This window comes from Mus pahari, chromosome 1 (assembly GCF_900095145.1).
Source record: "Mus pahari chromosome 1, PAHARI_EIJ_v1.1, whole genome shotgun sequence".
NCBI classification, from domain to species: Eukaryota; Metazoa; Chordata; class Mammalia; order Rodentia; family Muridae; genus Mus; species Mus pahari.
The window spans coordinates 325,368-337,791 of record NC_034590.1 but is presented as its reverse complement, the minus strand read 5'-3'; the positions used below and the strand labels follow the sequence as shown (position 1 = coordinate 337,791).

Sequence of the window (12,424 nt, the reverse complement as noted above, 5' to 3'; positions counted from 1 at the left end):
GAAGGAGGGAAGGAAGGAAGAAAGATAGAGTGAGCAGCCACTGAGGTTTCATTAGGCTGCATTTCTTCCTTGCTGCTGGGGTGCCTGGCCACCAATAGGCTCAGGGAAGGTGAAACACAGTCTAAGACAGGGTTCCCAGCCCATGTTTCTCCAGGTGAGCAACAGCAGGGGCTGGGACAGAGGCTGTGGTACTCAAATTCCTGTGTACACAGACACCGCTGGGGACCGAGAGGAGTTGATACAGGAGCCCACAGGCCTTCGGTGAGCCTAGGACAGGGTGAGCCTCATAGTACAGAGGAGCTGGAAGAGAGGCCTACCGGAGACTCAGGCGAGGTCCTATATGACAAAGGCCCTCCCACCCCCGAGGCCGTCCTTGATGAAGGAGATGGTCCTTGTTGTCCAAACTACGTTATTCATGCTAGATGAGGATGCATATATCTTACTCAGGGTGAACCAGACATTAAGTACCTTTTGCAAGAAGGGATGCCCAGGAAGGGAAGCTCACTGGCTAAACACTAAGGGCCTCTCTAGACACCTCATTAGCATGGAGAAGTCTAGGTTTTTATGATAGGTGACTGACTGTAATGAGCCTCTTAGTGGGGTGTCTTGGTCACATGCTCCAGGACAGGAACCTTGTTGGGAGTTCATTGTAATACCTACCATTCCCAGTTCTGAGATTTACCAGTTCTTCTGTCTGGTGGCATGGTTCAGCTTGCTCCACCCCTCCGAAAGGCTGCTGGGACTCTTCCCATTGCCTTAGGGTGACTGAGTGGTGACTGTCCAGGAGGCCTCTATGGTCCTCTTCTTGTGATGGCACACCTGAGATGACCAGCACTAAGGACACCATCAAGAGGCCAGTGTTGTCATGGTGATGTTGTACTAGTCCATCACATGATTTCTTGATCGACCCTGCCCCCCTTTTCAGTACTGGGGAGTTGGACCTAGGGCTTGGTCACACTAAGCAGGTGGTCTACTGATTAGCTGGCCCTAGCTGCTCACAGGTGGATCCTGAGCCTAATACTCTAATGCTGAGCTCACCTTCTTTTTATTTTACTTATTTCATCTTCACTAAGTTGCTCAGGCAACTCATTCTGTAATCCAGGCAGTTTCCTGAATCGCTGGGCCACTTGGCTTGGCTTTAAAGTTATTTTTAAAGGTTGATTTGTGTGTGTGTGTGTGTGTGTGTGTGTGTACCTGTGTGAGAAAGGGTGCCTGTGGGGTCCAGAATAGGTACTGAATATCATATAGCTGGAGTTACAGTCAGTTGTGGGTCAGTACATGGGTGCTGGGAACCCAACTCAGGTTCTTTGGAAGAGCAGCAAGTGCTCTTAACAGCTAAGCCACCTTTCCAGCCCACCTTTATTGTTTTAAACAGAGTCTCGCTTTGAAGTTCAGGCTGGCCTCAAACATGGGACCCTGCTGCTTCCACCTCCCAAACTCTGGGATTACAGGCATGTGGCACTGACTACATTGGCTCCATCAAAGAAAGGTTGACTGGGAGCTGTTAAATCAATTTCACAGTTATGTACTTACGAACTAGGGACTTAGGTGAAAGTTGTAATATTTAAGGAATAAAGTTTATGGGACAGACCTGCCTTTAATCCCAGTATTTGGGAGACAAATCACCCTCGTTCACCGGGTTTTGCCCTCTGTGGAATGGTGTGGAAATGTGATAATGAAGGAGATAGCTCTTACCTGCCCACAGGGAACAGTTAACCCAGATGGTGGTGTTCCATGGAAGGAAGGCTGAGGTGGACGGTGAGGAGGCAAGAATCCAGGAAAGTGCTTGTTCTAAGCTTGGGATGTCTGGCAAGTCTAATGAAAGGGAGGCATGAGCTGGCATCTCTTCTTACCTTCTCCTTCCCCTGCCCCAGGCTATCAGCCATGCGACCCTCAGGTCATTTGCAACCGTGTGAACCACGTGCACGGCTGTCTATCGGAGCTGCAGGAGCAGGCAGCAAGGCGGCGCGCGGCGCTGGAAGCCTCTCGGAGCCTGTGGGCGCTGCTGCAGGAGCTGGAGGAGGCGGAGAGCTGGGCGCGGGACAAGGAGCGCCTCCTAGAGGCCACGAGCGGCAGTGGTGGCGCGGCGGGCACGGCGGGCGGCGCGCACGACCTGTCCAGCACCGCTCGCCTGCTGGCGCAGCATAAGATCCTGCAGGGCGAACTGGGCGGCCGGCGGGCGCTGCTGCAGCAGGCGCTGCGACGTGGGGAGGAGCTGGCTGCGGCGGGCGGCTCTGTGGGCCCGGGCGCCGAGCCTTTGCATTTGGCTGGCCTGGCGGAGCGCGCGGCTAGCGCTCGGCGCCGCTGGCAGCGGCTGGAAGAGGCGGCTGCGCGCCGGGAACGGAGGCTGCAGGAGGCGCGGGCGTTGCACCAGTTTGGCGCCGACCTGGACGGGCTCCTGGACTGGCTTCGCGACGCGTATCGTCTAGCAGCCGCCGGAGATTTTGGTCACGACGAAGCGTCCAGCCGTCGCCTGGCGCGCCAGCACCGCGCTCTCACCGGGGAGGTGGAGGCGCACCGTGGCCCTGTGGGTGGCCTGAGGCGCCAGCTGGCGACACTGGGAGGAGCCAGTGGCGCAGGGCCTCTGGTGGTGGCTCTGCAGGTGCGCGTGGTGGAAGCCGAACAGTTGTTCGCCGAAGTGACCGAGGTTGCCGCTCTGCGACGACAGTGGCTTCGGGACGCGCTCGCCGTGTACCGCATGTTCGGCGAGGTACATGCCTGCGAGTTGTGGATCGGGGAGAAAGAGCAGTGGCTGCTGGCAATGCGTGTGCCCGATTCCCTCGACGACGTTGAGGTGGTGCAGCACCGGTGAGCTCACTAGGGGAAGCCCCCAGGGCCCCTTGCTCACCCACCCAACCTCACATGCTTTGGCTCGCTAGTTCTCATGGGGGCAATCCCAACTTTATCCTTCACTCCGGGCTTCATCAGCTTCATACTCTGGACCTCGATTTGCCCATGTGTCAAATGGGGTAGACATCATAGCCTATGACTCAAACTTATGGTGAACAGGAAATGAGTTCACAGATGTGTCACCTAGCAAATACTTGCTGGGTACAGTACCTCCCAAAGCCATTTCCTGCCGGTACGCAGTTTATATTCACAGAACACATATGGATCCACTTAAAGTTTTCTACAATCTCCTCCAACCTGGTCCACACATGGGACTCCCATTAAGACAGATGTCATCTCCCCAGATAGTGAGGTGGCTCCCGCCCTGGAGCACGACTTTAGTTCCACCACGGGCAGGCCAACTTGGTCTACATAGTGACTTGCAAGACAGCCAGGGCTATATAGTGAGACCTTGTCTCAAAAATAAAAAAATAAATAAAAATAAATCAAGAATCCTGGCCTGACATATGTATAGAGGGCAGGTTGACCGACATGACGGCGGCAGCTAGAGACACAGGCAGCTGAGCTGGGGAACAGAACAGGAGACTAATTTGATATAGACCATGTGGTATTAGGGTCTGGGGCAATCATCCAAACTAGGGTCCAGGGGTCAGAGGTCAGGGCCTTGGAGTTGTTCAGAGTTGTCCCTGAGCTGGGGACTCAGGGAAGACTAAATTGGACTGGAGATGTGAAGGGCAGTTTGAGTCAGTAGGTGTGAGAGTACCAAGGGTGTATATAGCTGCCCATAAGGTTGAAGACAGCTTGAGATTAGACATGGAGATGGGGGGTCATGTGTTCAGAGGAGAAGTTCCAGGCTGTGGGAACAGATTTGAGAACCAGGGACGGTGTGATAGAAAGTCTAAAAGACCAGGGTGGAGCATTGGTCACCCTAACGTTACAGCAACCCATAGAAAAAATGGAGTCTGTACTGGTCAGGGTTGCATGCTCTTCTTTGTTCAAGGTCATCCTCAGCTACTTGGAGAGTTTGAGGTCAGCCTTGGGCTACCTGCTTCATCACCAGCAGCAGCAAAGCCAAACCAAACCCAAACAATCAATACCAAAACAGACAGACAGACAGACACAAAGCAAAGAAAACAAACAACACCCCCCCCCAAAAAAAAAAACCCAACAACAAAAGAGTAGGAAAGAAAGGGAGAAAAATTCCTGCAAAGGGACTTGAGAAATGTCCTAAGGACCTACAACTAGAGAAGTGAGCTGGCTCCTGAGAGTCCAGACCTCTGACTTCTCCATCCTCTTCCTCTTCTGCAGATTTGAAAGTCTGGACCAGGAAATGAACAGCCTGATGGGCCGAGTCCTAGATGTGAACCAAACAGTTCAGGAGTTGGTAGAAGGAGGTCATCCCAGCTCCGATGAAGTGCGCTCCTGTCAGGACCATCTCAACAGCAGGTAGGTGGGTCCTGGGGCAGGACGTTCCTCCCGTTAGCACCTTCTCTATCCATGCACTGTAAAAGCCAGAGGCGTGTGATAGCAACCCTCCCGAGGTGCTAATGGGCACTGTGTAGATCAGGAAAATCTTTTTTGAAAGATTTCCTTCCTTCCTTCCTTCCTTCCTTCCTTCCTTCCTTTCTTTCTTTCTTTCTTTTTTTTTTTTCTTTTTTTTTTTTTTTTTTTATTTTTGGATTTTGGTTTTTCTCTGTGTAACCCTTGCTGTCCTGGAACTCACTCTATATAGACCAGGCTGGTCTCGAACTCAGAAATCTGCCTGCNAGATCAGGAAAATCTTTTTTGAAAGATTTCCTTCCTTCCTTCCTTCCTTCCTTCCTTCCTTCCTTTCTTTCTTTCTTTCTTTTTTTTTTTTTTTTTTTTTTTTTTTTTTTGATTTTTGGATTTTGGTTTTTCTCTGTGTAACCCTTGCTGTCCTGGAACTCACTCTATATAGACCAGGCTGGTCTCGAACTCAGAAATCTGCCTGCCTCTGCTTCCCAAGTGCTGGGATTAAAGGTGTGCACCACCACTGCCAGACTGAAAGATATTTTTATTGTATTTTTAACGTGTGTGTGTGTGTGTACACGGATGTGTGTGCACGTGCACACATGTGCATGTGCATTTGGATGTAGTACCTGTAGAGGTCAGAAGAGGGTGTAAAATTCCATGGAACAGCAGTTACAGGTGGTTGTAAGCTACCCAATGTGGGTGCTTGGGATGGAACTAGGGTCCTTTGTGAGAGCAATACGAATTCTTAACCCCTGAGCCATCTCTTCAGTCTCAACGTCAACTTGACAAGAAGGTACTACACACCCTGTGCTGGTGGTAATGGACTGAGGACACAGCCAGTTTCATTGACTGTTCACTGGTTTGTCCGGAAAGAGCTCATAAGGTGCTATTACTGGCCAGGAGTTTTCTCATGCACTTTATCTTATTTGAGGTGTATTATTTATTTGCCTATTACTTTGGTTTCTTGAGACAAGGACTGCTGTTTCTCAGGCTGGCCTTGAACTCACTAGCTGAGGATATCCTTGAACTCTTGATCCTTTCGCCCTACCTAGAAGGATTATAGACATGTGCCTTCATACCTGCTCCATTCTTAAATTATCTGTCTGTCTGTCTGTCTGTCTGTCTGTCTGTCTGTCTATCTATCTATCTGAGTCAGAGTCTCACTATGTAGACCTGGCTATTCTGGAACTTGCTATGTAGACCAGGCTATCCTCACTTTGAACTCATAGAGATCTGCTTGCCTCTGCCTCCCAAGAGCTGGGATTAAGATGTGTTCCACCATGCCCTGCTCCTTGCCACTTCTGAGAGAAGATCTCCTGTAATCTAGGCTAGTCTTGAACTTTCTGTATAACAAGGCTGGCCTATGCCTCCCACATGCTAGGATTATGGGAGCGTACCGTCACGGCCGGCTTCCTAAGTACTGTAATTTATTTACTGTTTTATCCTCCAGTCTCCCGGTGTCCACAGTGGAGCTTCCAAAATTTAGAACATGTTTTTTAAAATTACATTTTGGGTGGTATAGAGGGGTGTGAGGCAGAAGGAACTGAAGTCCAGGGTTTCAGGGCCAGCTTTGGCAACTTGGCAAGATCCTGCCTCAAAAACCAGAGGCGCACCTGTATCCAATCCCATCACTGAGGAGACAGAAGCAGAAAGATCACAAGTTTCGGGCTAGCCTCGGCTACCTACTAGGAACTGTCTAAAAAGGGATAGGGTGGGGTGAAGAGATGGCTCAGGTTCTGTTTCTGGCACTCACATAGTGGCTCACAACCCACTGTAACTCCAGTTCCAGGGGACTGAATGCTGCCTTCTAACCTCTGTGGGTACCAGGCTGGCATGTGGTTCATGTATATACCTGCAGGTGAAGTGAGCACAGACATTAAAAAATAAACTAAGGGACTGGAGAGATGGCTCCGTGGTCAAGAGCACAGACTGCTCTTCCAGAGCTCCTGAGTTCAATTCCCGGCAACCACGTGGTGGCTCACAACCATCTGTAATGAGATCAGACTCACCCTCTTCTGGTGAGTCTGAAGTCAGTTACAGTGTAGTCATATACATAAAATAAATAAATCTTTAAAATAAAGAAAGAAAGAAAAGAAAAGAAACCCCCAGGGCAAACTATCACTAGCTGGACTAGCCAGATAGTCAGTATTGGAGAGCTACAGGTGCGGAGACCCTGCCTCAAGAAATAAAAGGAGATATAAATAAATAAATAAATAAATAAATAAATAAATAAATAAATGCCGGGCGTGGTGGCACTCGCCTTTAATCCCAGCACTTGGGAGGCTGAGGCAGGTGGATTTCTGAGTTCTGATACACAGAGAAACCCTGTTTCGAAAAACCAAACCGAAACAAACAAACAAACAAAAGGAGAGTGGGTTAGGGAGGGATTGCTACCAGCCTCAAGCCTCTGCAGGCTAACTCACACGTGTGTGCACCAAGACACACACACACGCACACCACCCGGGTGCAAAAAGCAAACTTAAACAAAAAGCCAAGGGTGTGTTGGCATAATTAATCCTTTGCCATGGTACTGGGCAAGTGCTGTATCATTGAGCTACATCCCAGACACTAAAATAGAAGCACTTTTCCCCCAAAAATAGAATACAGTGGAAAGAGTAGCATTCTCATTCTCTCTCTCTCTCTCTCTCTCTCTCTCTCTCTCTCTCTCACACACACACACACACATATATATCCAAGGCTGGCTTGAATTCAGAGCAATCCTCCTGCCTCAGCCTCAGCCTGAGGAGTGCTAAGATCACAAGCATGCACTACTCCACACAGCTGTGATTCTCTGGACTGTGTGCCCTAGGCTGGCAGCTGGACTCTGTTGTCTGTTTTCTGTCCTCAGTTGCTAATAAACTCTGAAAGATAATGAAATGACAAACAGAATCCTAATATTATTATGAAGATAATTTGGTAGGGCTGGAACGACACATTGAGAGTTGCACTCTAAGCACTGTCCAGAGTAGGATCCTATTGATTTAGGCACAAACAGGTACTATCCCAGGTCTCGAGACATTTGAGCGTCCCAAGACTTGGATTTTACCCTGGGTGTGCGGACTCTCCGCTTCCAATCACCCTCTTTCCCGCCCCTGAACAGGTGGAACCGCATCGTGGAGCTGGTGGAGCAGCGCAAAGAGGAGATGAGCGCGGTGTTGCTGGTGGAGAACCACGTGCTGGAGGTGGCCGAGGTGCGCGCCCAGGTGCGCGAGAAGCGACGGGCGGTGGAAAGCGCGCCCCGGGCGGGCGGAGCCCTACAATGGCGCCTGAGTGGCCTGGAGGCGGCTCTACAGGCTCTGGAGCCGCGACAAGCGGCGCTACTGGAGGAGGCGGCGCTGCTGGCCGAACGCTTCCCCGCACAGGCGACGCGCCTGCACCAGGGCGCCGAGGAGCTAGGAGCTGAGTGGGGCGCACTGGCCGGAGCGGCTCAGGCTTGCGGCGAGGCGGTGGCGGCGGCAGGTCGCCTGCAGCGTTTCCTGCGCGATTTGGATACTTTCCTGGACTGGCTGGTGCGAGCGCAGGAGGCAGCGGGCGCTGTCGAGGGGCCGCTGCCTCGCAACCTGGAGGAAGCGGACGGGCTGCTGGCGCGCCACGCCGCGCTCAAGGAGGAGGTGGATCAGCGTGAGGAGGACTACGCGCGCATCGTGGCTGCCAGTGAGGCGCTGCTAGCGTCCGATGGCGCGGAGCTGGGCCCCGGTCTGGCGCTAGACGAGTGGCTGCCGCACCTCGAGGTTGGCTGGCACAAACTGCTCGGCTTGTGGGAGGAGCGCAGGGAGGCGCTGGTCCAGGCGCACGTCTATCAGCTCTTCCTGAGAGACCTGTGCCAGGCGCTCGCGGTGCTGCACAACCAGGTGCCTGATGGCTGGCTGGGGTGCTGGGTCAGGGCTGAGAGGAATCGGGTGTGGGGGCACAGATTTGCTTAGATGAGTTTCCCGAGACTCCTAGATTCATGCTTTGTTTGAGATGGGGGTAGGAAATTAAAGTAGTGGTTTATCTGGAAAATTGAGGTGTGCGACAGAGATAAAAGGTTATGCTGAATTGTGTGGGTTCATGGGGCTGATAGATCTGTCTATCTATCTATCTATCTATCTATCTATCTATCTATCTATCAGACAGGGCCTTTCTATGTAGTCTTGGCGGTGCTGGAACTTGCTATGTAGATTAGGCTGGGCTTGGATTCACAAAGATCCAACTGCCTCTGCCTCACAAGTGCTAGGATTAAAGGTGTGTGCCACCACCATAGGCTCATAGTAGCACAGGCGACCAGTTTTTAATTTAAGAAAAATTTTTATTTGTTTTGCTGTGTGTATTCATGCATAAAATGCATTTTGAGTCCTGGGAGGCCAGAAGAGGGCACCAGATCCTTTGGGATTAGAGTTACAGTTATGAGCCACCATGTGGGTGATGGGAATCAAACACAGGTCCTTTGGAAGAGCAGCCTGTGCTCTTAATACTCGAGCCATCTCTCCATCTTCCTATCTTTTAATTTTAAAAAGAATTTATTTTTATTATATTTAACTGTGTGCACCTATGTGTACACGCAAAGATTCCCAAGAAGGCCAAGGCGATGGAGCCACTAGAGCTGGTCGCTGTTGACTGCCGAATGTGGGTGCTAGGAACCCAACACAGGTTTTTCTGGAAGAGCAGTAAATACTCTTAACCAATGAGCCTTTTGCCCAACCCTTGCTTTTATGGAGACAGGATCTATGGAGCCCTGGCTGGCCTGGAGCTCTCTGTACAGACCAGGCTGGCCTTGAACTCTCGCAGATCTTCCAGTCTCCACAAAGTTCTGAGATTAATGCTCTGCTTGGGTTTAGTGATTTACGAGAGGTGAATTTGTGAATGATCACGTTTGAAGTGGCTTATTGGAATTGTGGATTATCTAGAAGGAGCTAGCAAGAGAGGATAATTGATAGATTTGGCAGAGTGGGCAGAGACCTGGGGGGAATCTGGAAGGACAGGTTGCTAAAAAGAGGGACCAGCAGAAGTAAAGGCCCTGAGATGGAACTGTGCCTGAAGCCAACCGGCGTCCTGGGGTGGAGCCAAGCTGACCTGTATCCCTTCCGTTCCCAGGAGGTGGCGCTGTCTGGTGCTGAACTCCCTTGTACAGTGGAGTCGGTAGAAGAGGCGATGAAAAGGCACCGGGATTTTCTCACCACGATGGAGCTGAACCAGCAAAAGATGCAGGTGGCGGTTCAAGCTGCAGAGAGCCTGCTGCGGCAAGGCAACGCCTACGGGGAGCAGGCACAGGAGGCAGTGGCTCGGCTGCTAGAGAAGTAGGTCCCCAGTTCCAAAACTGTGCCCAGAAGGTGGGGTCTGGGCACAGTAGAGTGAGGAAGGGATACCCAGATCTTTCTTCTAACCTCTATTTCCAGTTTTTCTGCCTTTTCTCGTTTCAATTTAATTCCCTATTTGTTTATTTAATCTATGTTTTTGGCACAGGGTCTCTTGTAGACCAAATTGGCCTGGAAGTTTCTTATATCCATGCATCCATCTCTCCATCCATCCATCCATCCATCCATCTATCGTGTGTGTGTGTGTGTGTGTGTGTGTGTGTGTGTGTGTGTCCAATAGCTCATGTATGAAGGTCAGAGTCAGAGGACAACTGGACTGGAGGGAGTTAGTCTTCTCCCCCTACCATATGAATATGAGGATCACACGGGGCTTTTCAGGCTTGGCAGCAGGTGCCTTTACTTCCTGAGTCATGTCACCTGACTTAGCCTAGAACTTTTTTCATAGTTTGAGATGACATCAAATTCCTAATCTTCCTGTTCCACCTCATCATGGAACTAAAGACACATATCATGGGGGCTGGGGAGATGGCTCAGCAGTTAAGAATACTAACTGCTCTTCCAGAGGTCCCGAGTTCAACTCCCAGCAACTATATGGTGGCTCACATCCACCTGAAATGAGATCTGACACCCTCTTCTGGTGTGTCTGAAGACAGCAACAGTGTACTCATATACATAAAATAAATAAGTAATTCTTTAAAAAAGAAAGACACACATCATTATGTCTCCTCCTCCTCCTCCTCCTTCTCCTCCTCCTCCTCCTCCTTCTCCTCCTCCTCCTCCTCCTCCTCCTCCTCCTCCTCCTCCTCCTCCTCCTCCTCCTCCTCCTTCTTTTTTGACAAGGGCTGTGTAGCTTAGGCTGATGTCAGACTCAAAGCAATCCTCCAGCCTCAGGCTCTTAAACAATTCGATTACAGACATGCCCCATGTATTGTTCCTAGCTCTAATGTATTGTTTCGGGTTTGATTTAAACGGCTCTGTTGTGAGCCAGCAGGAGACAGTACACCAAAAGATACCCAAAAGGTACAGAGTTAGAACACTGAGAGTCTGACTAGAGGGACTGAATTTGGGTGACAGCAGAACCATGGAGTCCTAAATCATCCTCCCACACATTCCACAGTGAGAGGCCACACAAAGATGTGTTCCAGAAGCCGGGAGGTGGTGGCACACGCCTTTAATCCCAGCACTCGGAGGCAGAGGTAGGCCGATTTCTGAGTTCGAGGCCAGCCTGGTCTACAAAGTGAGTTCCAGGACAGCCAGGGCTACACAGAGAAACCCTGTCTCGAATAACAAAAAAAAAAAAAAAAAAAAAAAAAAAAATGTGTTCCAGATTTCCCCAGGAGGTACTCTGGCCTCTTGTCATGTTGGTTGACAAATATGTTGACTAACATCAGAGTCAGGACAAAGAAAGTTCAGGGGTCTGTGGGAGCGTACAGGAAATGTGTGCCCCAGCTTTGAGCTGAGTGACACAAAGTTGAAGACAGGTCTAATCCCTGAACTTCTCCAGACTTCAGTATTTACTTGACAGGAGACATAGTGCCGCCCTTGTGGGATGGGTGGACAAAGCTATGCCATTGATATATAATTCCCCCCTCCCTCTGCCTTGCTGTGAGCAAATTCTTGGCAGGAACAAGTTGAAAGGGGAAGGTTTTATTTTGGCCCACGGTGTCAGGGGGATCTGACTGTGTTGGGGTAGTGGCTGATGGTGCAGAGCAGGTCATGTCATGGCAAGTGAGGAAGCAGTGGAAAGGGAATTGCTAGGACTTTATCACATGGATGCCAGATGCCGGAGAAGGCCAGGAGAGGACACCAGAGCCTTCTGGAACTGGTGAGCTGCCATGCAAGTGCTGGGAACTGAACCCAAAGTCCCTGAAAGAGGAACAAATTCTCTTAACCAACTAACCATCTCTCCTTAGCCAAGTAACCATCTCTACTTAACCAACTAACCATCTTTCCTTCTCTCCTCCTCTTGCTTGGATTTTGGGCTTCTTTGCTTTTATTTTTGTTTTGAAACAGGGTCTCATGTCGCCCAGACTGGCCTGGAATTTACTATATAGCCAAAGCTGACTTTAAGTTTCCGATGCTTCTGTCTCCACCTCCCACGTATTTGATCACAGGTGTGAACCCACACCCTCATCTGGAGTGTGCTGGAGATGGAGCCGGCGCTTTTCCAATGCTAGGCAAGCACCTCATCAAACCAGCTACATTCCATCACCAAGTAACTTTCCTTAGTTGCATTTGCATACAAGGCCCTGTGACAGAATTGCTTTGTAGGGTGTCTTGGCCAGGGCATGGTACAGCTGGCACTGGGACCCTCTTAGCTTCTCAACCGCACAGAAAGGAAGGCTTCCCTATATCACTTGTTTGAATCCCCCACAGTCTCACTTGCAGCGTCCCAGTGGAATTGATGTGCAGGTTTATTTCTGAGGAATTTCCTGGCTCCTGGTGAGAGGCCAGGAAGCAGCTGTCTTTTGCTTGCTCTTTCTGGGTCTCTCCTGTTCCTTTTATGCTGCTCTGCCTCTGGGTCTCTCTGGAAGTAGCTCCCACATGCTCTCTCTTTGTATCCATCTATTTCCATGTCTGTTTCCTCTCCTTTTTCTCCTTCACTTTCCACTTTAGAGAAAAGATGCTATGTGCGCCTCTAACCCCGCCCTTGACAGTAGCCCAAGCTGGCCTCAGCTCTTTATGTATTAAGGCTGACCTCAAACTCCTGAACCTCCAACCTCAGGCTCCTAGGAACTGTGTGTGTGTGTGTGTGTGTGTGTGTGTGTATGTGTGTGTGTGTGTGT

At 50.3% G+C, this 12,424-nt stretch overlaps 1 protein-coding gene across 1 annotated transcript in view; it reads left to right on the top strand.

Annotated features, from left to right (window-relative positions):
- Sptbn4 (spectrin beta, non-erythrocytic 4) overlaps positions 1–12,424 on the top strand; it is a 97,824-nt gene that overhangs the window by 35,494 nt on the left and 49,906 nt on the right. Inside the window, exons 14-17 of the mRNA XM_021190187.1 lie at positions 1,875–2,808; positions 4,159–4,296; positions 7,445–8,195; positions 9,418–9,620. Of these exons, the coding sequence (XP_021045846.1) occupies positions 1,875–2,808; positions 4,159–4,296; positions 7,445–8,195; positions 9,418–9,620 (2,026 nt within the window). The remainder of the gene's footprint in view (positions 1–1,874; positions 2,809–4,158; positions 4,297–7,444; positions 8,196–9,417; positions 9,621–12,424) is intronic.